This window comes from Saccopteryx leptura, chromosome 1 (genome assembly GCF_036850995.1).
Source record: "Saccopteryx leptura isolate mSacLep1 chromosome 1, mSacLep1_pri_phased_curated, whole genome shotgun sequence".
Classification (NCBI taxonomy): Eukaryota; Metazoa; Chordata; class Mammalia; order Chiroptera; family Emballonuridae; genus Saccopteryx; species Saccopteryx leptura.
The window spans coordinates 177,961,298-177,988,490 of NC_089503.1; the positions used below are offsets into that span (position 1 = coordinate 177,961,298).

The 27,193-nt window shown below is 37.7% G+C and overlaps 1 protein-coding gene across 3 annotated transcripts in view; it reads left to right on the forward strand.

The window, feature by feature from the left end:
- The window catches only part of SMYD3 (SET and MYND domain containing 3), a 740,343-nt gene that overhangs the window by 167,023 nt on the left and 546,127 nt on the right, over window positions 1–27,193 (forward strand). For all 3 annotated transcript variants that reach the window (XM_066381715.1, XM_066381725.1, XM_066381734.1), the window contains exon 5: window positions 756–892. In XM_066381715.1, the coding sequence (XP_066237812.1) occupies window positions 756–892 (137 nt within the window). The remainder of the gene's footprint in view (window positions 1–755; window positions 893–27,193) is intronic.

Sequence of the window (27,193 nt, forward strand, 5' to 3'; positions counted from 1 at the left end):
CGGGTCCCCCACACGCCAGGCCGACGCTCTACCGCTGAGCCTAACCGGCCAGGGCCAGCACTCTTAGTTTTAACAACCCTTTGTGGTATATAAATTAAACTGAGTTTTTAAAAAGGTGACATTGGCTTTTAAACTTTCTATTTCTGTTTTGGTTAAGGCAGCACCATACCTTGTTGGAAGTTCAGGAAATAACTTGGAACCAGGAAATAACTTGGAAGTTCAGAGTTCTTTTGGTTGATCCATGTTTTCTTGTTGATGTCCTTTCAAGTGACAGATTTTACCAATTTGAACTTTAGATGAACTTTTTAGTTCTCTCTTTTTTTTCGGCCTGTGTGACAATACTATTTCTGTTAGGTGTGACCTGGTTGTAAATTGATTCATGGAAAAGTTTCCTTATATTCACTGACTTAATACGCATTTATCATGATTTGAACACGTGTACAGGATGAGGTAGACAACCTGGTAACACCCACTTTTACTGATTTTGTTTCTAATATTCTTTTCATCTGTAGGTTATTTATTTAGTTTTGATAGGTGTTTGAGCTTCTATTGTAGATGAACTTTGGCAGAGTTGAATTGCTAAATATGTATCATGATTTGTAGTTGTAAAAAATAAAAAGGTATGTGTTTGCTCTCTGTCAGAATGGAATCTAGGGCAGGAAATAATCTAGTTGAACAGTTACCTTTGAACACCTGACACTTATGCATTAAAAATTCACTATGTGATTGTGCTATTTCTTTCTCTTTAAAAAAAGATATTAACAAACTGACTGAAGATAAGAAAGAGGGCCTCAGGCAACTTGCAATGACATTTCAACATTTCATGAGCGAAGAAATACAGGATGCTTCGCAGTTGCCACCTTCCTTTGACATTTTTGAAGCCTTTGCAAAAGTAAGTGTGAAGTTTGGTGTCTTTGCAAATGCCATAAATCAACCCTCCACTCTATTTTGTTGTTGATTCAGAAAAATCCAGGACCCTTCATGTCTTACATCACTCTCCTACCTTAGTGAGCAGAGAATGAAGGAATGCATTGCTTATATTATAAAGGGCACTACTTTTAGTGTTTTATCAGTATCCTTATTAATGGCCCATGTGTGTTCATTGTCAGCTCTCAAGGCATACTCTGCCAATTGCATTCATTTAGTTTTGTCATGGTGTTTCAGCAATAGAGCCTTTTTAAAAAATTAAATTCATTGGGGGTGTCAATGGTTAATAAGATTATATAGGTTTCAAATGTACAATTCTATGATATACCATCTGTTATATTGCATTGTGTGCTGACCACCCAAAGTCACCATATATTTGACCTCCTTTACCCTTTACAACTCCCTACCCCCTTCTCTCTGGTAACTACCATACTGTTTGTTGTCTGTGTCTATGAGTTTTTGTTTCTTTTGTTTGTTCATTTAAACTCATAAAGTATGTAATGACGCTGTTTATGACATATGCATTAGAATTGGGTGGAGAACGCTGTGCAGAGACATGGACTCCTCTCTGCTGCCCTTCTCCTAAATTAGACCAAGAGAAGAAATGAGCACCACAGAATGCACTGCCTCCAGTTGCAACTTCTTTATGTCCAAACTGTTGGGAGTAGTTCCATGCTGACCTGCCTTTCCAAGCTAATTAAGAAGACTGACCTCACTTGCCTTCAAAGAAGAAAATCCCGTTTTATGTTTTACTTTTGGTCTCACTCATTTATGTGCATCCAGGTTCTGTGCAGTTATTAGACATGCCAGCTTACATTTTAGCTTATCTCACTGTTATTTAAGGCAGTGGTCCCCAACCTTTTTTGGGCTACGGACCGGTTTAATGTCAGAAAATATTTTCACAAACCCACCTTTAGGGTGGGATGGATAAATGTATCACGTGACTGAGACAAGCGTCAAGAGTAAGTCTTAGATGGATGTAACAGAGGGAATCTGGTCATTTTTTAAAAATAAAACATCGTTCAGACTTAAATATAAATAAAACAGAAATAATGTAAGTTATTTATTCTTTCTCTGCGGACCGGTACCAAATAGCCCACAGACCGGTACCGGTCCACGGTCCCGGGGTTGGGGACCACTGATTTAAGCCATAAGGAATACTGAGAGCTTTTCTAAATGTGTTCATATCTTAATTTTTTTACTTTGACGATGGACTTTTTAAACATATACAAAAGTAGAGAGACTAGTATAATGAACTCTCATGTCTTTTGTTATCAAGTCTCTTGGCTACATGAGAAGTGTTTGTTGCTGAATTCACTTATTAAATTAAGTAGCCTTTTAAAAAAAATTTAAGTAGACGTTTTTGTTTTTTGGTTTTTTTAAACCTACTATGTGCAAAGCACTCTTGATACAGGGTTATAGAAATATGTGGCTAATTCTAAATCTGAAAATTATCTACCAAAGTAAAAAACCTCAGTAAGTCAAAAGTCTTACTTGGGGATATTATTATATTTATCAAACTTGCACCTGCCTGGAAAGGAAAAGGGTCAGTGAAGGTTGAGAAGGTTCTTAATCCTGAGAGCATGTTTCATTTCCTTCTGGGCTGATGTTTTTTTCCTAATAGAAGACTGTGATTAATTCTTCAGAAGTTGGCAGTTTATCTTTTGAACACTCTGGGGTTTTCTGTTGAAAAATAGATTGTACTTCCTCTTGGACTGGGTTCTCAGCAACAAAGGTGCTTCTGCTGTTTAAGGCTTATTTTTATTTGTAAAACTTTCCTCTCATTACTCCAAAGACTATTGTATAGTCAGATTTTGGGCATTATATCCAAGTGTTGCTCTTTTGTTTTCTTCTTCTGTAGCACCAGTATTAATCTCTACTCCCCCAACCCTGAAGAATAGCAACTGGTTTTTAAAAATGTTTTCTTTAAAATTTTTTTTAATTTTTCAACTGCAGTTGGCAAACAATATTTTATTAGTTTCAGGTGTGCAATGTACTGATTAGACATTTATAAAACCTATGAAGTGATCACCCCAATAAATCTAGTACCCAACTGGCACCATACCTAGTTATTCCAATATTATTGACTATATTCCCTGTGCTGTACTTCATCCCATGACTGTTTTGTAACTACCAATTTGTACTTCTTAATTCCTTCACCTTTTTCAACCAGTCCCTTCCAGCCCCTCTCCCTTCTGGCAGTCACCACAATGTTCTCAGTATCTGTGAGTCTTTTTCTGTTTTGTTTGTTCATTTATTCTGTTTTTAGATTCCACATACAAATTAAATCATATGATATTTGTTTTTCTTTGTCTAACTTATTTTACTTAGTATAGTATCTTTTTAGATCCACCCATGTCGTTGAAGATGGCAAGATTTCATTGTTGTTTTTTTTTATGGGCGAGTAATATTCCATTGTATCTGGGTACCACTGCTTTTTCATCCACTTGTCTATTGATGGGCACCTAGGTTGCTTCCATATCTGGACTATTATAAATAAGGCTGCAATGAATATATGGAAGTATATGTATTTCTCAATTAGTGTTTTGGGTTTCTTCAGATAAATACCCAGAAGTGGTTTTGCTGGGTTCTTCTTTGTCTCTTGTTCAAGCCTTTGTTTTAAAGTCTGTCTTGTCTGCCTGGCTAGTGGTGACACAGTGGATAGAGCATTGACCTAGGATGCTGAGGTCCTAGGTTTGAAACCCCAAGGTTTCCGGCTTGAATGTGGGATCATCAACATGATCCCATGGTTGCTGACTTGAGCACAGAGGTCTCTGGCTTGAAACCCAAGGTTGCTGGCATGAGCCCAAAATCACTGGCTTGAGCAAGGTGTCACTGGCTCATCTGGAGCCCCCCTGTGAAGGCACCTATCAGAAAGCATTCAATGAACAACTGAAATGCCAGAACTACGAGTTGATGCTTCTTGTCCTTCTCCCTGTCTCTATTGCTAAACTCTATTTTTTTCTGGTATAAGTATTGCTACTCCAGATTTTTGTTTGTTTCTGTTTTCATAAAACATATTTTTCTATCCCTTTACTTCTAGTCTGTCTTTCGATCTGAAGTGGGTCTCTTGTAGGCAGCATATGTAAGGGTCTCATTTTCTTACCCATTAAGCCACCCTATGTTTTTGATTGGAGCATTTAATTCATTTACATTTAAAGTGGTTATTGCTATTTTATTCTTCATATTTTTGATTTTTTTCTTTTTATCTTTTTTCTTAAAGAGGTTCCTTTAACATTTCTTGTCATACTAGTTTGGTGGTGATGAACTCCATTATCTTTTTCATGTCTGGGGGCTATTGGGATTTAGATTGTAAAAGTTTGTTCTATAAATATATCCTGTCCAGTGATAGATTTGTTGCCTGGCTGTACAGTTTAAGTAGCATGAAATATGGGAATGAGAAATTTTTCTAGGGTATCAAGGAGGATTTCACAAGGGAAGTAGAAATCTGTGCTGTGAATTTCAGAAGAGAGGACAGTGGTGGGAAGCAGTTACAGACAGTGGTCTAGAAATGTGCCAGGGGGCAGAGGGGGGACTGACTCCTCTAACCTCCTGAGCTGAGAAGAATTTGTTGACCTCCTATGAAGAGTTGAAAAGGTAGTTGCTTTCTGTGGAGTATGTATTTCATTTATATTTAGAAATTTAAATAAAGCTTGATGTTTAAAATGCTGGTGTTGCATTTTGGTAGTAGAAAATTTGTGAGGGAGGTAGTGCCCCAGAATTTCTATAGAGGGGGTGATATGGAGTGATGATCTGGTTGGATGGACAGACTGAAGTGATTTTCTTGACACTTTGTTTGCATAGCAGTTTGCTTTTTTGTTTTTTGGTTTTTTAGATTGTTACTTGGGGGTGCATGGCTGGATGGAAATAAAGGTATGAGGTATGAGGAAAGTGATGGTTGCCACCGACCCTAATGAAGGTGGCCATAGAATAGGAGGTGCACTGCAGGTCCTTATTTGTATGTTCATGAAAGAGAGGCCAAATTCATCTGTGCTATCTGTTAGATTGTATAGGGAGGAGAAGACACGTGTCTCCATCTCCACAGTGCCCTCCTCCTTCTCATCCCACCCCACATTTTTTTCTTCTCCTTTTGCCTTCAAACAAAGTTTCCCAATAGATTTCAAAATGGGTTTATCTTGGCATGACAATTACAATGGTTCAGTTTACTGATTGAGTTCTAAACATTTACTGCAAATATAGAAAATGTATATATGAGTAATAGTAAATATAAACCTTAAAAGCTGAGAAAATAAGAGAAGACAAATTTAAATGGGATATTGACCATTATGATGGTTAAGTTGCTTTCTCATATTGTAAATGAAGTTCTCTCAACCTCAATCTCCATATGTGTAAATGGAAACAATAATAATAATAATAATAATAATACCAAGTTCACAGATTAAAGTACTTAGTGTGTCTCCCACTACTACTGTTGCCTCTTCTCTCAGCTTTATCTATGTCTGATTGTGAGACTTCAGTGTTCTATGTGTCCCTGTGCTGCCAAATTGAGCGCGGTCTGTGGCTGACTGTGAACCAGTCTCGTATGATTGCCCACAGTTTGCCCAGTTTTAATGTCTCTTGAGATGTTGAGAATTACTTATCTTGTTTGAGAAGAAATTTTGCAAACAGGAAATAGTGCCTTTCCTGTAGTAACTGACTTGGTTTCAGCCCACAGCTATTCTGAACAGCAGTCATATACTGTATATTTCCTGTGTTCCTAACAACTCCATGATTTCAGAGTAGTTCCTTGGGATATCACGTAGGAAATGTAAAAACAGGCTTTCTCTGGTGGATGAAATGTTTTTTTCACATGTCTTAAGAAGATGGAATTAAATATAAAAGTTATTCAGTTGTCATGTTATAATTCACAGAAATGGTACAGAGTGTGTAATATTTTTCTATTCTCTTCCTCAGAATGTACATAGATAATTATTACATTGATCATTGGCAATGATTATTAATAACCTAAACTCAATGTCAGCAGACCTGCTTTCAGCTTATTTTCTATGCACAGAATATAGGTTGTAGAAAAATGTCCTTAATTATTTTTTTTTGAAATTATAACTTCCTCTTCTAAAAATGCATTTGGCAGATTGGAAATGTGATATGATCTGAAAAATAAAACAGAAAATAAACTAGTTGCACAAAACGTTTCAAAAAACAGACAATAAATTGGAAGTAGCAAGAATAAAAGTGACCTTTCTGACCACAAAACATGTCACTGTTAGTGTTTCCAGAGCATTGCAAAGTATTTTTAACTTTATAAAATTGTACAATTGCCACAGAATTTTTTGATTAGAAATTCCACATCTATTTGAGATGTTCCCTCTCATTTCCTTTCAAACAATATAACAATTCTCCTGGTAGCATGTTCTTTTTATTCTTCAGGGCACATATGTGACCTCCAGAACTTGCTTTTCCAAACTCTTATTTTTAATGCTGTTAGTGGCAACTGATTTTGCAATATATACTGTGATTGTGTAGCTTTGAAAGTGAGGATTTTAGAAGGCATTTTTATTTTCTGCTGTGATACTTACATTTTACACATGGTTTTATTCTTAGTAAATTCTTTTTTTATTGGAAAATTCTTTTTTATTAGAGTAACAATGGAGACTATGTTAAAGCAAGAATCTTGCTAATTCATAATATGGAAAGAAATAGTAACAATATTTTTCACTGAGATATGTTAGAAAATGATATTATACTCAAGATTACATGTCTGCATTTGGCTGGTATGTGCCATTAGACGTAGAGTGTTAATAATGTGATGTTCTGTTGTAAGCAATTTTAGTAGAGTATATATATCAGTATGGAAAGGAAATTACTAAATAACTGTTATTCTCTTTATTTGGTGAAGAATGGTGTACATTAGTAAGAAGCAAGAATACATTGTTGATGATATATTTAGTTTTTTATCTTAAATTTTCAGTTCTGTTGACCCTTTCATTCTGGATATGCTGGTGTTTTATTACTTCAGTGTTACTGATAGACTAATTTGTGGAAAGAATATTACCTTCATTGTTTTGAAAGGTCAGGGGTATGTGTGTATATTTGCCACTTGAGGGTTTCAAATTCATATTGGACCAAATTTTAGAGCTTTTTGTTGATCAGCTCAGTTGGGTTTCACCACTGTAGCATGCTATAAAGTAGTGAGGAAAGCAATCTTTTGAATTAATAAAGTGATGAATTATCTAATTACAAATTTGATGTGAAATGGCAGTATGATAACTTTCACTGCATTACTAAATGATCTCAGTGACTGATCAGATGTGCCTGGTCTCATTAAGGAAAAATATGCCATTAAATATTTAGTATTAAAAGCGAGGAGACACACCAGGATTGCTAACCTCCAGTCACCAGGGTGCATGTATCTGTACATTTGGAGGTAGCTGCTGCATGAACATCTTTCTTGTCTATTCAGAACAGCTGCTTGAAGACTTAGGTATTGGGATTATACCTCTCTTCTGGTTTTAAGTAAAACGAGCAAATAGCCAAGATACTTAACTGCATGCAGCTCCTGGCATTCTAATTATGAAATGCTGATGCATTTCTGATTTATATGTTTTTCCTTTATTACAATAGATTGAATCGCCGGGATTCAAGAGACCATTATTCTCACAAATGTTCTTCTAAGTTAAGTGACATTTGTAGGACATGTGGGCTTTCTAAACAAAACAAGTCGTGTGTTTACTGATGATATTTATTTGTCATGTTCTTCTCTTTTAGCCATTCAGTGAATATAGCTCTTCAATTATGTGTAAAAAGCCTATGATGATTAGTATATGTTTATCATAGTTAAAGACCAGATGCCAGCTAACTTCTGAAGTTGGGAAGATAATTAGTAAGTTCTTAATTGGCATTTTTACTTATATCTGTGTTGGTCAAGGTAATTACTTCTATAAGGCTTATGCTTTGATTAAAACTATTGATGGCCAAACATGTATGCCAAGCCTGTTGCCTTATCAATTTGAGTGTATAACTTGCCACTAATTCAGAAGAGGTGATGTTTTTATAATGACAAAATGTCATTGTGAAGTGATAGTGGTTACTTTCACTGCTTTGGCCTTCCCTTTAGTGACAGAAACCTCCACTAGGGTACTGTGTCTCCCTAATAGAATGTGACTTTCTTAGAGCCAGGAATTACATTTTATTTATTTTGAATTCCCAGCAACCCTCATGGTACGCAGTAGGTATTGTTAATTGAATGAAGGAATGCATGACAACTGTTCCTTTGCAGATTTATGGAGTATACTTTATTAAATATATTTTAAAAATAATACATTACTGTAAATATACAAGGCTGTGTAAAAAGAAATCTTTGTCATGGTAAAATTGAGAAGTTAGTAAGTTAGTTGATAGCTCAGAATCACAAGAGGCTGTCATTATCCTAAATTCTTCAGGAAATGATGAATCATTATATTAATTATACCAGAGTTAGCAAGCCTATTCTATAAAAGCATATATAGTTGATATTTTTGGCTTTGTAGGCTGAGGGAAAATTGAGCTATTTCTGTATCATGGTGACTTGTAGTGCACAGGGAGAGGGCTACTTTTTATTTTTAATAAATGGAGGTAAGGAGGCAGAGAGACAGACATCTGCGTGCACCCCGACCGGGATCCACCTGGCAAACCCCATCTGGGGCTGATGCTCTGCCCATCTGGGGCTACTGCTCAATTGCTAGGCAACCGAGCTATTGTAGCTCCTGAGGTGAGGCCATGGAGCCATCCTCAGCATGTGGGCCAACTTGTTCAAACTATTCAAACCATGGCTGAGGGAGAGGAATAGAGAGAGAAAGAGAGAGAAAGGGCGGAGAAGCAGATGGTTACTTCTCCTATGTGCCCTGACCAGGAATTGAATCCAGGACATCTATACGCTGGACCAACACTCTACTGCTGAGCCAACTGGCCAGGGCCAAGATAAGGCTACTTATGGTTCTTGTGGCAATGCCTTAACTCTGACATTATAACCGAAAGCTTCTGTGGACAGTAAATAAGTGAATGTGTATGACTGTGTTCCGAAAAATTTGTTTATAGACATTGAACATTGATTTTTGTATCATTTTCACTTCTGCTTAAATATCCTTTTTAAATTTTTTCTCTCAACTGTTTATAAATGTAAGAAAGCATTCTTAACTTGAATGCTGTGCAAAAACAGATGGTGGGTCAGATTTGGCTGATGGGCCATTGTGTCCCCGCCTTTAAGTTCTTATTTGTAATCCTGAAGTCTTTTGTGTGTAGGAAACAATATTCTACCAGAAAATTCTCTAATTTTTTTTTCTTTTTGTATTTTTCTGAAGCTGTTAACGGAGAGGCAGTCAGACAGACTCCCGCATGTGCCTGACCGGGATCCACCCAGCATGCCCACCAGGGGGCGATGCTCTGCCCATCCGGGGCTTCGCGTCGCTCTGTCGCGATCAGAGCCACTCTAGCGCCTGGGGCGGAGGCCAAGGAGCCATCCCCAGCGCCCGGGCCATCTTTTGCTCCAATGGAGCCTCGGCTGCAGGAGGGGAAAAGAGAGACAGAGAGGAAGGAGAGGGGAAGGGGTGGAGAAGCAGATGGGCACCTCTCCTGTGTGCCGGGAATCGAACCCGGGACTTCCGCACGCCAGGCCGACGCTCTACCACTGAGCCAACCGGCCAGGGCCTCTCTAATATTTTTAAAAAATGATAAGAAATATTTTACCCATTATCTTCTAACAAATCATTAGTTCTACAGTTTTATGTTGCCAGTCACATTTGTAAGCACACTATGTGTACAATAATTTTTTATTGCGTTTTCTTTTTTACTCCAAGAAAACTTAATTAAATAACTTTAAAGTTGTTTTAATTCAGTGAAGACATACAGTATTTCACTAAGGATTAGGAAGAAAATGTATACTTTATTAATGTCTTACATACAGTATCATTATTGGTTTTTCTCCAAGAAATAAATAAGTTATTATTTATTAGTTATTTTCTATGCTGATCATTTGAGAACTTTTTATTAGTTATATGTCCTCATTTCCTATGGTTTCACTACAGGTGTTACATGTTTTTATTTTGCCTTGAAATGAAAATAATACAATTTTCTAGTAGAATTATTTTGACTATATAACTCAGGTTCAGATCGCTTTTTTAGAGCATGGATATTGCGTTCAGACTTTAAACCATAGTTTGACTATTTCTGTTATGAATGAGAAAGACCTCTCATGAGACCAAAAAAAAAAAAAAAGGTTTAAGGGATATAATATTAATAGTAGTAAAATAATTGTGATTAACTGCTCTGTTAAATTTTGTAACAGGCAGAAACAGAATGATTTTTTTTGATAGCAGAAATTAGACATTGGTATATGATGTGGAAAATAAAGTGACTTGGCACATTATAGAGGTAAGCTGGCGAATTTGGAGATGGCTTCTGTAGGCCAGATTAAAAAAAAGTGTGTCCTGATCAGAGAGAAAATTGCCTCACTACTATCTGTGAGGCTCCATTATTTAATAAAATGTTTCTTTTCAGTACCTAAAGTCACATGTTTACAGTGATAATTTATATAAGTGCTCATTTATAAAGTTGATGAAGGAAGGACAGAAAGCTTGTCATATTAGGCAAGTTGATTGTGGCTCAGTATTTAGAGTAACTTTATCATTAGAATGGTGTGTCGGGTTGCCCAAGTACAACTTGGAACTACCTTTCCCTGGAAGAGTTTCATTCAGGGTTGACTCACATGTCAGGAGGAGTTATCTCCATGAGTGTAAGATAGGGCTAAGTGATATATAAAGTGTACTTTGAATTTATGGATTCATGGTAGTCCAAGTCCTGCTTATTCTTAGTTTCAGTTAGAGTCTTTTGGGAAATTCACCTAAACAGGATTGATCTTTCACTGGTATTTTCTATGCTGACCATTTGAGAACTTTTTATTAGTTATATGTCTTCATTTCCTATGGTTCCACTCAGATTTTTTGTTTTTGTTTTGTGGAGTCATGTTATTTAATTCCATAGTAGAACCATGTGATTTTAAGACTGAAAAGATCTCAGAAACGATTCAGTTCCATAGCCTGCCTACACCTTCTCCTCTTCCCATGATGCATCAGTTGTGGCTCAGAGTAGGTAGGTTATATAATCACCCAGTGACAAGAAAAATGCTAAAATTTGGGTCTTTTGAGCTCATTCTGATGCTCTTTCTGTTAGTTGATGCCTAATTGTTCAAGAAGTAGCTTCTGAGTTGAGGTAAAAATGTGATAAGCAAACAAAACAGCATTAATAACAACTTTTCACAGTATTTATTATATACTTTTTGACCTTTATTGAGAAGTAATTGACATGTAATATTGCGTAAGTTTAAGGTATGAAATGTGTTGATTTGAGGCCCTGGCCGGTTGGCTCAGCGGTAGAGCGTTGGCCTGGCATGCAGGGGACCCGGGTTCGATTCCCGGCCAGGGCACATAGGAGAAGCGCCCATTTGCTTCTCCACCCTCCCCCTCCTTCTTCTCTGTCTCTCTCTTCCCCTTCCGCAGCCAAGGCTCCATTGGAACAAAGATGGCCCGGGCGCTGGGGATGGCTCCTTGGCCTCTGCCCCAGGCGCTAGAGTGGCTCTGGTGGCGGCAGAGCGATGCCCCGGAGGGGCAGAGCATCGGCCCCGAGCGTCGCCCCTGGTGGGCCGAGCGTCGCCCCTGGTGGGCGTGCCGGGTGGATCCCGGTCGGGCGCATGCGGGAGTCTGTCTGACTGTCTCTCCCCGTTTCCAGCTTCAGAAAGATACAAAAAAAAAAAGTAAAAAAAAAAAAAAAAAAAAAAAAGTGTTGATTTGATATACTTATTTATTGCAAAAGGATTCTGACCTTAGGGTTAGTTAACGCAATCATCATGTTACATAATTACCGTGTGTGTGTGTGTGTGTGTGTGTGTGTGTGTGTGGTGTGAGAACATTTAAGATCTACTCACTTAGCAACTTTTTAAAAAATATTTTTTAGATATTTATTTATTCATTTTAGAGGGGAGAGGAGATAGAGAGAAAGAGAGAAGGGGGTAAGGAGCAGGAAGCATCAACTCCTATATGTGCTCTGACCAGGCAAGCCCAGGGTTTCAAACCGGCAACCTCAGTGTTCCAGCTCAATGCTTTATCCACTGCACCACCACAGGTCAGGCATTAGCAACTTTTATTTTATTTATTTATTTATTTTTTTGTATTTTTCTGAAGCTGGAAACGGGGAGAGACAGTCAGACAGACTCCCGCATGCGCCCGACCGGGATCCACCTGGCACGCCCACCAGGGGGCAATGCTCTGCCCCTCCGGGGCATTGCTCTGTGGCGACCAGAGCCACTCTAGCGCCTGGGGCAGAAGTCAAGGAGCCATCCCCAGCGCCCGGGCCATCTTTGCTCCAATGGAGCCTTGGCTGCGGGAGGGGAAGAGAGAGACAGAGAGGAAGGAGGGGGGGTGTGGAGAAGCAAATGGGCACTTCTCCTATGTGCCCTGGCCAGGAATCGAACCCGGGTCCCCCGCATGCCAGGCCGACGCTCTACTGCTGAGCCAACCGGCCAGGGTGCATTAGCAACTTTTAAATATGAGATACAGAATTAGTAGTTCTAATGACCATGCTGTCCAATAGATTCCCTGAACTTATTCATAGCTGGAAGTACATACCTTGGACCAATGCTTCTTCATTTCCCACACCCTCCTCTATTTCTTACAATGAAGGTTAACAGAATAAAGCCAGAAAATTAAGACTAAGTTACACCATAAGATTACTCTTATTAGCATATGAAACTAGATTAGGTTGTCTCTATAATGATGGGTTTCTATCTCAGAAATTCTGTATGACCATGTTTATGTGATTGTGGTTTTCCAACCCAGCTGCATATCCTACCTTTAGATAACTCAGTTATAAACAGAACTAATGTATTATATACTTGACAATAGGGGATTTGTCTTCTATTCCTCATTTTTTTTTTTTTTGGTCCTATTCTCAGCCAGGAAGCCAATGGATATCAGACACTGGCATTTGTCTTACATCAATAGATCAAGGGACAGTTGAGGGTTTTGTCATGTTTCTTAGTAATGCACTAATTCAATTTTATTTTATTTTTTAATTTAATTTAATTTTTTACTCACAAATACTTTTAAAAGATGTAACATTTATCTCCTACAATAACCCTTTGAATTGTTATTGATATTTTCTTTTGTAAATGAGAAGATGCTTAAGGTCATGTGATTTTTAAGTAAAGGAGCCATAGCTTCAGCTTGGCTCTCTTGATTTCACATTTCCCCCTTCCTGCCATATTGCATTCTGTGTTATGTTAGTTCTGTATTAGAGCTCTAATTATGAACTAGTATAAGCCTTAGGAGAAAAATTCAGAATGTGAGAAATGAGAATATTTGATAAGATTTCTATCACTAACGCTGAAGTATTGCTATAGGCAAAGCTTTCCATTATTTAAGATTTCTGTTATCCCTCATACAGGTGGGGTATCCTATCTCTCCCACTCATGCATTCAAGTTTAAAGTGCTGGTAGAGTGGGTGGGAGGAGGGTGGGTCTTTCACACCAAATGATTCTGAACTGATGCTTCCCAATTCAATGTGAAAATAAAGATGATGGAAATGGAATTTGCATAGAACCAACTACTTTCTGAAATCTGGATTCCACAACCTTGAAGGACTGAATATTAAAACATTAATTATTCAGGAGCCTTCAGATTGGGTCTGTCTTGTTTTCCAGCTATTATTGGATGTGTTTTTTCCCCCTATGAGTCTATAAATATTGCATTTTCAGATTAAGACATTTTATAATGCAATGGAATATAAATGCAATATAGAAGAAGATCCTTTTTGGTCTCATCGGCACCACTTTTTCTTTATAGGTATTTACTTGACCTTAAACTTTATACCTATACAGGCAGTTAATTTAGAAGTGCTATTTTTGAACAAGTATTGGAACTTCGTGTGACCGAATTTGGCAATTTTGGACCCTATTTCAAGTTTTAGTTAATAATTGTTTTTAGTTTTGATGCTTATATGAAAAATTTATCAAGGCACCGTGGAACACAGAGCTATTTCATTAGGGTCAGCTGAATTCAGAGCAGGATTAAGAATACCCATGATAGCACTTTCTTTCCTACCCTTCTAACCCCTGTGGTGGCACCATTTTGTTGAGATAACAGGTCTAATGCAGCATCTGGTTGCCCTGTGACTTTCTGGTTGATGTCCTGGGACCTGTTTTATCCTTCATAGCCTTTCAGAGGCTTTTGCATTTCAGGTTTTTAGCAGATGCCAGTAAGGTACAGTATTTCCCCATGTGTAAGACATACCTTTTCCTGAAAAATTTGGGGTCTAAAAACTGGGTGCATCTTATACAATTGTTGTAGTTTTTTTTTACTTACATTTCCCACTTTTTTGCACTTGTTTTTGCGCTCAGTGTTGAAGACAATGATTCGTCATCAGACATAGATGAGGACAAGCTAATGGATGGGAGTTTTGACAGTGATGAGGAGTTGTATGAATTTTATGATGAATAAAACTTGAGTTCAATAACTTTATATAATACATTTTTCCCCAAATTTTGGACCCCCAAATTAAGGTGCGTCTTATACATGGGAGTGTCTTATACATGGGAAGTACGGTATGTTATATTGGTGCCTCGGAAGTCTTCTGTAGTAGTAGGTGACTGTGGATTTTCTTGTTTTCCATTTGTCCAAGATTCTATAGAACAGTACTTATTTAAACCTCAAGTATATAGAGCTTCAGATGGGATACTGTTCACTTTAGAAATCTGTTAATTAACTTCTTTGGTATGACCTGCCCCTGATTCTCCTTCTGCCTTTCTTACCATTTTGTTTAAAAATTATTATTTGCTGCTTTCTTTTCCTCCCTCCCTCCCTCCCTCCCTCCCTCCCTCCCTTGTCCTTCCTTCTTTCTTTCCTTCCTAACTTCCTTCCTTCCTTCCTTCCTTCCTTCCTTCCTTCCTTCCTTCCTTCCTTCCTTCCTTCCTTCCTTCCTTCCTTCCCCTCCCCTCCCCTCCCCTCCCCTCCCCTCCCCTCCCCTCCCTCCCCTCCCCTCCCTTCCCTTTCTTCCTTCCTTCTTTTCTTCCTTTTTTCTTCCTTCCTTCCCTCCCTCCCTCCCTCCCTCCCCCCCTCCCTTTCTCCCTCTCTTTCTCTTTCTCTCTTTTTCTCTTCCTCCTTGCTTTCCTTTTCTTTCTTCTTCTTTAACCTGTAGAATGACAGCATTCCCACCGCTATGGCTGACTGGGCTGCCTATTGGCTGGCAGGACCCAAAGCTTCATCTCCAGCCTTGCTCTTTCTTCTCGTCTCCAATCCCCTATCTCCTAGCTACTGATAAAAACTGTCATTGGCACGGCCTGTTTTAATTTCAGAGTCATCATACTCGCACTCTTTCTTTTCCTCAGTAAGGCATGTTCCTTCTCCACTTTGCTCTCTTTCCTCTTAGCATACAGTCTCCTGACTCAGCCCCAGGGGACCCTCTGGGCTGCCTTTGATTCTTCCCCTCACTTTCCTCCTTATGCTGCTGATGTTGCCTTTGAACTACTGCTTACTTCTGTTCTTTCCTTTTTATGTATTTTTTTTTGCCACTGACCTAATTCAGGCCCTTTTTATCTTGCCTAATCTATTTTTTATTTTTTTATCTCTGCCTTTCACTCTTTTCCTGGATCTTAACCCATTTTTATATACTGTCACTAGAGATATCTATATTTAAAAAAACAGTCTGATCATTTGAATCCCCTGTGTAAAAATGTCTTGATTCCTATTGTCTGTTGTCTAAAGTCAAAGTTTTAGAATATGACATTTGAGGACCCAGCAAGCCTTCTCCCATGTGAACTCTCCTGATGCTGGCTGACTGCTTGGGACAGACTGGAAGTGACTTGCGGGTGTGACCATTTCTAAGCACCTTGAATAGTGACCAGTCAGTTGCAGGGATTCAATCACTGGATGCTTTTACTTCTTTAAGTTGTTGCCTTGTCACTTGTAGTATGTTTTTACTCTTTCGTATTATTGTGTTGTCAGTGTGTTCAACTGCCCAATCTTGGTGATATCTGAATCACTGTTGCCATGAGAGCAGTAATAAATGTAGGCAGGCCAAGTGCCTTTGCAGGTAGGGAATTACTTTGACAGGATAAGGAATTTTTTTAGCCAATTTGTAAAGTTGCCTGTGTATTTGAGAACACACAAGCAGAGTGACAAGTTAGCAAGGCCTGGTTGTGGCTGCTGCTGCTTTGTGTGTACATGCATGAGCATGGGGGTGGAAATCACCGTGTTCCTTTGACTCAGCCTAAGGAAGTGTGCTTCTGTGTGTGTCATTCTGATTGAGCAGAGGAGATTTAGTGCTGAGTGATAATAAGCAGAAGTGATTGAGTGGGCTTCTGCTTTATTAATGTTGCTGGGTTTGATAATCAACAATTACAAAGATATGATCGGATTTTGGAAATCTATTCCTGGAGGATAATCCGTGTCTGTTTGCTAATGGTGTCAGGCTGGCTTCCAGGCTTTCTTTAGAGCAGTGATGATTGTGACAAAGGTAATGTTTTTGTGCTGAAAATATTTTCCTCATTTCAGTGAGGGTTAGATGATGTTTGTCTCTTCTACCCCCTCAAAGTCAGCAAAGAGAAGCTTGCAAAGTCCTTTGCATTTTGTGAAACTAAGGTATTATGTAGTTAAAAAGTATTATCTTTCAGTTTAGTGGAGTAGAGGAATGTTTTCTACATGACAGGGAATATTTAGACTTGGAACATTTTGGTATTTAAAAGTTTCTTTTTTTATATTTTATTTATTCACTTTTAGAGAGGGGGGGGAAGAGATAGAACAGAGGGAGAAGCAGGAAGCATCAACTCCCATATGTCCTTGACCAGGCAAGCCCGGGGTTTTGAACTGGCAACCTCAGCATTCCAGGTCGACGCTTAATCCAGTGCACCACCACAGGTCAGGCCTAAAAGTTCTTTTGAAAACAACTTAATGTTTTCAATTATAAAAATAATGCCTCAGTTAGTGACCATTCACATATGGACTCATAGTCAGCGTTAATTGAGTAGGGTTGAAAGCACTCTAAAACCTTGCCATTTCCCAAATGGTCAAGATCCCTTTCCTGATTCCAACCTTGACATATGTAGTTCTTTCCATTTGGCAAGTTATTTTTTATCCTTCAAGATTCACTTCAAGTGGCCCCTTTTCTAGGAAGCCTTAAACATGTCCCATTATGGCAGGAATGGAAAAGGAGACATATGAACTATAAGCAGATAAAAAAATGAGATTGGGCACTTCTGTTATTTTGTCCCTTCAGCCAGGTGCTGGCATGATGAGCTGGCCAGTTTATCACAAGGGAATAGTGAGAACTCTAGAACTGAACAGCTGCTGCGGGTGATTGACAGCAGCTCATGTCCAGACATTTTGAAAATCTTTCTTCTCATTCCATTCATGTCGTTCTCTCTTTTTAGGTAGTGTTTCCTCTGATCATTCTGGTTCTCTGTGAAGAATCAAAAGATTCATGTTTTTTGAACAAGCAGATCTGAAAAAACTGCAAAGTTATTTATTATTGCTAATTATCTTTACAGCAAAATCATAAACATAGGGATTAAATTGTGTATAGTATTGTATACTTTTTCATAAAAATCTTGCTTATGACTTTAATTTCTGTAAATAATATATCAAGTATGTGAACTAGTAACATTTGGAAATTAGCAGATCCTATTATGAATCTTTTTCTGGGGGGAAGATATATTTTGGTAAGCTCATTGCTCTGTTTTAAAAAACCTGGGCTTCCACATATTGTGTCTGATTTTTTACTAAAGCAGAATACATTTGTGCTGAGTTAATCTGCCTTTTTTTGTACCCATTTGCAGGGCTTGTAATTTCTTTAATAGAGTTCACCAAATTCTTCGGGCCTGTTTGCACTTACTTTTCTAGAATGGGGTGGGCTCTGCGCTGCCTAATCGTAATTCATAGGAAGAGTGCTATGGGATCAGCTTTTTAAAGCCTCTTGATCGTGAAGCCACTCAGCAAATGGCTTCTTCTTTTTCAAAAGCTAGTTGGTATCCCTGGGACCATTTCTACATGAAATACCTATTCCACAGTCCAGCTTTTCTTTTTCTTTAAAATTTTTTTTTCCATTGATTTGAGAGAGAGAGAGGAAGGAAGTGTGTGTGTGTGTATGTGTGTGTGTGTGTGTGTGTGAGAGAGAGAGAGAGAGAGAGAGAGAGAGAGAGGCATCAACTTGTTTCAACTTACTTGTTTTATTTACTTGTGCACTCATTGGTTGCTTCTTGTACATGCCCTGACCGGGTGTCAAATCTGTGACTTCTACTTTGCTGGGTTGCAACTTCATACACTGAGCCACCTAGCCAGGGCCAGCTTGATCTTTTCTAAGTAGAATTTCAAAGCCCAGTAACTTCAGCAGGTTTTTAGATTGACTTCAGTTTAATTCTGATGTCTTTGACATATGGGAGCTTTGAGATATTTTATTTCCTTTTGTGATACACTGGTTGGTTCACTGTCCTGATGCCTGGAACAGTATACTAATCCAGCTACCTGTTCTTATGCTCTTATCTGCATATATTGTATACCTTGACTTTCCGTTCATGTTCTATATACTGTGACAACATATTTTGACAAGTACACTGTTTTACTAGAATTTGAGTTTGTTCATTGAAATGGGAAGCCCAGATGAAGAGTTTGGGTTATATACTTGTTTAACATGAAATATTTCTCAATAATTTACAAATACTTACTGATTTTAGAAAAAATTTTTATGTTCTGTTGATTATACTAATAGATGATGATGCCTTGAAAAACTTTGGCTATAATTAAGCTTTTAAATCTTAGGCAAATAAGTAATTTGCATTTTTCTGTATCAATACTACTTTGGATGCTTATTTTATGTTGCTTTTTAGATTGTTGATATAGTACTTCCCTTTTTTATTTTCAAGAGACAGCAGAACCCTCAGTATAAGAAAATGTGATTAATTCTCTCACATTGAAGTCATTTAGTCATTCTTTGCCCAACAGCTGCTTTCTATCCAGTACATTGAACATAAAATTCTGGAGTATCTATGTGCTATTATAAATTTTAAATGTGAACCATGCTTCTTTTAAGTATCATATGCTGTTGTTGTTTTAATTTGTCAGTTTGGTGGGCAGTTTTGCTAGACATTGCTTTTGTAGTTAGCCAGGAGACATTCCTTCCAAGCCCCATATGCTGATGTCACTATGGTATTTAATATTATGTAATGGCAATAAAGAAGTGGGGGGAAATTGATTTGAGTGGTCAATCCAAAGCTCCCTTTATATCTAGAGAATAGTGGAGATGTAGGGAAATAGGGTCAAAACACTGCAGTGGGACTTTTAATTGGATATTTTAGATCAGAAAGAAGCAGCTTAATACATTTCAGCTCAGCACAGATTGATAAGCATTTTGCTTATTCATTGTAGAAATTTGTATAAACCTTTGGTTTTGATCTGTAATGCAGGCCAGGAAAGAAATATATTGTGCAGTGCCACTGAGTGGGTTCCCCAGATCAGGGATGTGAGTACCTGGCTCACCTTCAAGTCTAGCTCTTTACAAGCTTGAAGGGACTAAGTTACTTTGGTAACTTGGTTTGTCATAGTTGAATGTTGCCATTGGATATCAAGAGCAATTTAAAGAAGAAAGTTGGGCTCTTAAATGTCATATTTATTTACTAAGACAAGATAATGAAGATGTTCCTCATATTATGAAAGGGTTACGTCCTGAGAAACCCATCATGATTTTAAAATATCAGAAGTTAAAAATGCATTCAACACACCTACCCTGTCGAGAATCATCATTGAATCTAGCCTAGGTAAATGTACTCAGAACACTCACATTAGCTCATAGGTTGGGCAAAATCATCTTACTGCTGCTGTCCAGCATTAGAGATTATCATAAGGCATATCACTAGCCCAGGAATAGATCAAAATTTAAAAATCGACGTATGGTTTCTACTGAATGCCTATCAATTTAATACCTTTGTAAAGTCAAAACAATTGTAAGTTGATAATCATAAGTGTGGGCGGGGGTGGCGTCCATAGGACGTGCTAACTTTGTATACTCAAAAAAAAATATTTATTTATTTATTTATTTATTTATTTATTTTTTTTTTTTTCTTTCAGAGACAGAGCAAGAGTCAGAGAGAGGGATAGATAGGGACAGACAGACAGGAACCGAGAGAGATGAGAAGCATCGATCATCAGTTTTTTGTTGCAACACCTTAGTTGTTCATTGATTGCTTTTTCATATGTGCCTTGACTGTGGGGCTACAGCAGACTGAGTAACTCCCTGCTTGAGCCAGCGACCTTGGATCCAAGCTGGTGAGCTTTTTGCTCACACCAGATGAGCCCACGCTCAAGCTGGGGACATCGGGGTCTCGAACCTGAGTCTTCCGCATCCCAGTCCGACGCTCTATCCACTGCACCACTGCCTGGTCAGGCTAACTTTGTATACTTTTTAAAGAAAGAGACCTTAAAGTATTTTTGATTCCTCCTATTAGATTTTCTAATTAAAAATTCTGTGGTAATTAATAAAAGTCAAACTTCAGTTAGAATTTTCCTTCTAAAAATAACTATGTAAGCTTATCTTTTATTTTAAATTATCTTCAAATAGCTTTAGTTCCTTTATCATTCTCCTTAATATTCATTTCTTAACATATTTATGAGAAAGTAGCCCTTATCTGCATATTATGAGATGGAAGCAGCCTGATTTGACCATTAAAATATTTCTAATGTAGTAGAGCTGTGAAATTACCATGAACTATAATATTTTATGTTAAAAGTACAATTTGGGTTATATTGAAGATAACAGGGAGGCTCTTACGCTGCGACTTGTGCTAAAATGACGTTTTCTCTAAGTCTATTAATTTGTTGTTCGAGTTTAACATTTTTCTTGAGGCAATTTTGTATCTTGTGAGATTTTAGGATCAAATGTGAAACAAAATCCTTAGTCATTATTTCACTAAGTGCATTTTGTCTTCTGTACCATGCTAGCTCTGAGCTCTTTTGTACTTAGTAATTACTAGGAGAGCTTTAAGATACATCTCAGATGAGCTTGAGGCAACCTCAGGAAAAGAGAGTCATGTTAGGTAATAGATATTTCTGTAAAGTTACACTTGTCCCTTACCCCAAAGAATTCAAAATTTATCCTACATCTTATGCGCCTCTTCTGCAGATTCAAGCCAAAGCAGATGTGTACTAGTACTTCTGGGGTGAGCTGTAACAAGGCTGAGTGGTACAACCCAGGAAAATAAAAATTTTCAACCAAGACGAAAGTGTCATATCGTATTGGTAGCTTTTTAAATTTATTGATTTTAGAGAGAGCAGAAGGGAGAGATGGAGAGAGAGACAGAAGCATCCATCTGTTTCTGTATGTGCCCTGTCTAGGAATTGAACTGGCAACCTCTGTGTAGCGGGACGAAGCTCCAACCAACTGAGCTATCTGGCCAGGGCTTGTATTGGTAGTTTTTAAACAAACAAGCCTCAACCACAGAGATGTATCACAGGGCTGTTCATCTATTATTTCAGATACAAATTTACTAATTTGTAGCTATGGTTCAAAAGCAGCAGAGGCATTGGCAGAAAATTAAATGCAAGCTTACTGTCACAGATTTCTATAGCGACTATGGTAGTACAAGTATTCCCCACTTTCTGAAAGTTTGCATTATGCCACTTTGCTTTTGCGAAAGACCAACATTACTACCTGTTTTTGTTTACTGAGAGAAATCCAAAGAAGGTTTTCTCTTTTATGGAAAAAAACACATAAAGCAAAGTTAGTCTTCAGCATTTGTTTTGTGGTAAGCTGTTATATCTGCAGCATGTACTCCTACACTGAGAGTGGTTCCGCCAAACTTCTTCTCCGGGAACTACACTCAGCATCTCAGCATCAAGCTGCGTAACTTTGAACTATATCTGCGAGCATCTGAGCTTTAGCTTCATTTATCCTGTGCTCTGTTCACAAGAAATAATCCTAAGGTATCAAATAAGCCTAAGAGAGCTCGTAAGGTTGTTATATTTAGTATAAAACTGGACATAATTATGTGTTTCCATCATGGTAAATGAAATAAAGACCTTGTGCATGCATTGAATTTTGGGTCTGAGAACACTCAAACAATTTTCCATTAAATTAACGGAAATTGCTTTTTTGCTTTATGTTACTTTGGCTTATGAAAGGTTTCTTAGGCATGCTCTACTTTCGGAAAGCAGGGAAAACCGATGTTTTCAAGGTAGTTATGACTAACTAATGTGACTAAATGCTGGGGTACAGAAAATGCCCCCAATCCTAGCTGTGTTCATTAGTTGGTGGGTTTTCAGGCATTGAATCGTGATTCACTTACTTGGCTTTGAAAGTGAAGAAAAAATACCTTTTTTTAAAAAAATTAATTTTAATGGGGTGACATTGATAAATCAGGGTACATATGTTCAGAGAAAACATCTCTAGGTTATTTTGATATTTGATTATGCTGTGTTCCCATCACCCAAAGTCCAATTTTCTTCCGTCACCTTCTAACTGGTTTTCTTTGTGCCCCTCCCCAACACCCTGCCTCTCCTCCCCACTACTCTTGTCCATGTCTCTGAGTCTCATTTTTATGTCCCACCTATGTATGGAATCATATAGTTCTTAGTTTTTTCTGATTTACTTATTTCGCTCAATATAATGTTATCAAGGTCCATCCCTGTTATTGTAAATGATCCGATGTTTCATTTCTTATGGCTGAGTAGTATTCCATAGTATATATGTACCAAAGCTTTTTAATCCACTCATCCACTGACGGACACTTGGACTGTTACCAGATCTTCGCTATTGTGAACGATGCTGCCATAAACATGGGAGTGCATTTCTCCTTTTGGAGCAGTTCTATGGTGTTCTTGGGGTATATTCCTAAAAGTGGTATAGCTGGGTCAAGAGGCAGTTCGATTTTTAATTTCTTGAGGAATCTCCCATACTGTTTTCCACAGAAGCTGCACCAGTCTGCATTCCCACCAGCAGTGCGGGAGGGTTCCCTTTTCTCCACATCCTCGCCAGCACTTATTCTGTGTTGTTTTGTTGATGAGCGCCGTTCTGACTGGTGTGAGGTAATATCTCATTGTGGTTTTAATTTGCATTTCTCTAATGATTAGTGATGTTGAGCACTTTTTTATATGCCTATTGGCCATCGGTATGTCCTCTTTGGAGAAGTGTCTATTCATTTCTTTCGCCCATTTTTGATTGGATTGTTTGTCTTCCTGGTATTGAGTTTTACAAGCTCTTTATAAATTTTGGTTATTAACCCCTTATCAGATGTATTGTCAAATATATTCTCCCATTGTGCAGTTTGTCTTTTTATTCTGTTCTTATTGTCTTTAGCTGTGCGAAAGCTTTTTAGTTTGATATAGTCCCATTTGTTTATCCTGTCTTTTATTTCACTTGCCCGTGGAGATAAATCAGCAAATATATTGCTGCGAGAGATGTCAAAGAGCTTACTGCCTATGTTTTCTTCTAAGATGCTTATGGTTTTACGGCTTACATTTAAGTCTTTTATGCATTTTGCGTTTATTTTTGTGAATGGCGTAAGTTGGTGGTCTAGTTTTATTTTTTTGCAGGTAGCTGTCCAATTTTCCCAACTCCATTTGTTGAAGAGGCTGTCTTTACTCCAATGTATGCTCTTACCTCCTTTGTCAAATATCAGTTGTCCATAAAAGTGTGGGTTTATTTCTGGGTTCTCAGTTCTGTTCCATTGATCTATATGCCTGTTCTTAGGCCAGTACCAGGCCGTTTTGAGTACAATGGCCTTGTAATATAACTTGATATCCAGAAGTGTGATACCTCCCACTTTATTCTTCCTTTTCTAGATTGCTGAGGCTATTCGTGTTCTCTTTTGGTTCCATATAAATTTTTGGAATATGTGTTCTGTATTTTTGAACTAAGTAGTTGTATCTTAATTGGTATTGCATTGAATTTATAAATTGCTTTGGGTAATATAGACATTTTAATGTTTATTCTTCCTAACCATAAGCACGGTATATGCTTCCACTTGTTTATATCTTCCCTGATTTCTTTTATTAATGTTTTATAATTTTCCAAGTACAAGTCTTTAATCTCTCTGGTTAAATTTATTCCTAGGTACTTTATTTTTTTGGGTGCAGTGGTGAAGGGGTTTGCTTCCTTAATTTCTCTTTCTGACAGTTCATTGTTAGTGTATAAAAATGCCTCTGATTTCTGAGTATTAATTGTATATCCTGCCACTTTGCTGAATTCATTTATCAGGGCCAGTAGTTTTCTAACTGAGACTTTAGGGTTTTCTATATACAATATCATATCATCTGCCAATAACGATAGTTTTACTTCTTGTTTTCCAATTTGGATGTGTTTTATTTTTTTTCTTGTCTGATTGCTGTGGCTAGGATTTCCAGAACTATGTTGAATAAGAGTGGTGAAAGGGGGCACCCCTGCCTTGTTCCGGATCTTAAGGAGATTGCTCTTAATTTTTTTCCCATTGAGTATGATGTTGGCTGTGAGTTTGTCATAGATGGCCTTTATCATGTTGAGGTATGTTCCCTGTATTCCAACTTTGCTGAGAGTTTTGATCATGAATGGGTGCTGGATTTTATCAAATACTTTTTCTGCATCTATTGAAATTATCATGTGGTTTTTCTCCTTCCTTTTGTTTATGTGATGAATCACATTGATTGATTTGCGAATATTGTAGCAGCCTTGCCTCCCCAGAATAAATCCCACTTGATTATGGTGTATATATTTTTCATATATTGCTGGATCTGGTTTGCTAATATTTTGTTAAGGATTTTAGCATCTAAATTCATCAGGGATATTGGCCTATAATTATCTTTCTTTGTGTTGTCTTTGCCTGGTTTTGGAATCAGAATTTTACTCACTTAATAAAAGGAGCTTGGAAGTCTTCCTTCCTCTTGAATTTTTTGAAATAGCTTGAGAAGGATAGGAGTTAGTTCTTCTTTGAATATTGGGTAGAATTCACTTGTGAAGCCATCAGGCCCAGGACTTTTCTTTTTTGGGAGCTTTTTGATAACTGTTTCAATCTCATTTGTTGTAATTGGTCTGTTTAGGTTTTCTGATTCTTCCAGATTAATTTTTGGAAGATTATATGTTTCAAGGAATTTATCCATTTCATCTAGGTTGTCTAGTTTTTTGACGTACAGTTCTTCATAGTATTTTCTTACAATATTTTGTATCTCTGTTTTGTCAGTTGTTATTTCTCCACTCTCATTTCCAATTTTATTTATTTGAGTCCTCTCTCTTTTTTTCTTGGTGAGACTGGTTAAAGGTTCATCGATCTTGTTTACCTTTTCAAAGAACCTGGTTTCATTGATCCTCTGTATTGTGTCTTTAGCCTCTATGTCATTTATTTCTGTTCTGGTCTTTATTATTTCCTTCCTTCTACTACATTTGGGCTTTACTTGCTGTTCTTTTTTTAGTTTTTTTAGATGCAGGGTCAAGTTGTTTATTTGAACTTTTTCTACCTTTTTAAGGTATGCCTGTAATACCATGAACTTCCCTCTCAGAACTGCTCTTGCTGTGGCCCATAAATTTTGAGTTGATGTGTGCTCATTATCATTCATTTCTAGGAATTTTTAAATTTCTTCTTTGATCTCATTGTTAACCCATTCGTTATTTAATAACATGCTATTTAGTTTCCAAGTGTTTGAGTATTTTTTAGTTTTCCTGTTGTCATTGATTTCTAATTTCATGCCATTGTGATCAGAGAAAGTGCTCGATATGATTTCAATCTTCTTAAATTTGTTCAGACTGCTTTTGTGCCATAACATGTGGTCTATCCTAGAGAATGTACCTTGAGTACTTGAAAAGAATATATATTCTGCTGCTTTAGGATGAAAAGTTCTGAAAATATCTATTAAATGGAGTTTATCTAGTATGTCCTTTAAGTCTGCTGTTTCTGTGTTAATTTTCTTTCTTGAGGATCTACTATTATAGTATTCCTGTTGATCTCGCCCTTTAAATCCATCAAAGTCTGCTTTATATATTTATGTGCTCCTATATTAGGTGCATAGATATTTATAATGGTTATATCTTCCTGTTGGATTGCTTCCTTTATCATTATGTAGTGACCTTCTTTATCTCTTACTATAGCCTTTGTTTTAAAGTTCATTTTGTCTGATATAAGTATTGCTACCCTAGCTTTTTTTTCAAATTTATTTACATGAAATATTTTTTTTCCATCCTTTTATCTTCAGTCTATGTGCATCTTTTGCTTTAAGGTGTTTTTTTGTAGACAGCATATGTATGGGTCCTGTTTTCTTTTTTTTTTGTTTTTTTCTCAAGTTGGAAATGGGTAGGCAGTCAGACTCCTGCATGCGCCCGACTGGGATCCACTCGGCATGCCCACTAGGGGCGATGCTCTGCCTATCTGGGGCATCACTCTATTGCAACCAGAGCCATTCTAGCTCCTGAGGCAGAATCCACAGAGCCATCCTCATGGCCCGGGCCAACTTTGCTCCAATGGATCCTTGGCTGCCGGAGGGGAAGAGAGAGACAGAGAGGAAGGAGAGAGGGAGGGGTGGAGAAGCAGATGGGCGCTTCTCCTGTGTGCCCTTGCTGGGAATCGAACCTGGGACTCCTGCACGCCAGGCCGACGCTCTACTACTGAGCCAACCGGCCAGGGCCGGGTCCTGTTTTCTTATCTACGCAGCTACCCTATGTCTTTTGATCTGATCATTTAATCCATTTACATGTAAGGTTGTTATTGATATGTAGTTGTTTATTGCTATTTTATTCTTTAAAACTGTATTCCTCTTTTTGCTATATTCTTTTTCACCTTTGGTCTGTTTACAACAGGCCCCTTAGTATTTCTTGCAGCATTGGTTTGGTTGTAGTGAATTCCTTGAGTTTTTTTTTGTCTGGAAAGCTTTTTATTTTTCCTTCAATTTTAAATGATAGCCTTGCTGGATAAAGTAGTCTTGGTTGTAGGCTCTTGTTCTTCATTACTTTGAATGTTTCTTGCCATTCCCTTCTGGCCTCAAGTGTTTCTGTTGAGAAGTCGGAAGTCATCCTTATGGGGGCTCCTTTGTAGGTGATAGTCTTTTTTTGTCTAGCAGCTTTTAATATTTTCTCTTTGTCACGTAGCTTTGGTAATTTAATTATGATGTATCTTGGTGTAGATTTCTTTGGGTTTCTGTTTAATGGAGTTCTCTGTGCTTCTTGAACTTGTAAGATGTTTTCCTGCCTTAATTGATGGAAGTTTTCAGCTATGATATGTTTGAACAAAGTCTCTATCCCTTGTTCTTTCTCTTCTTCTTCAGGAACCCCTATGATGCGG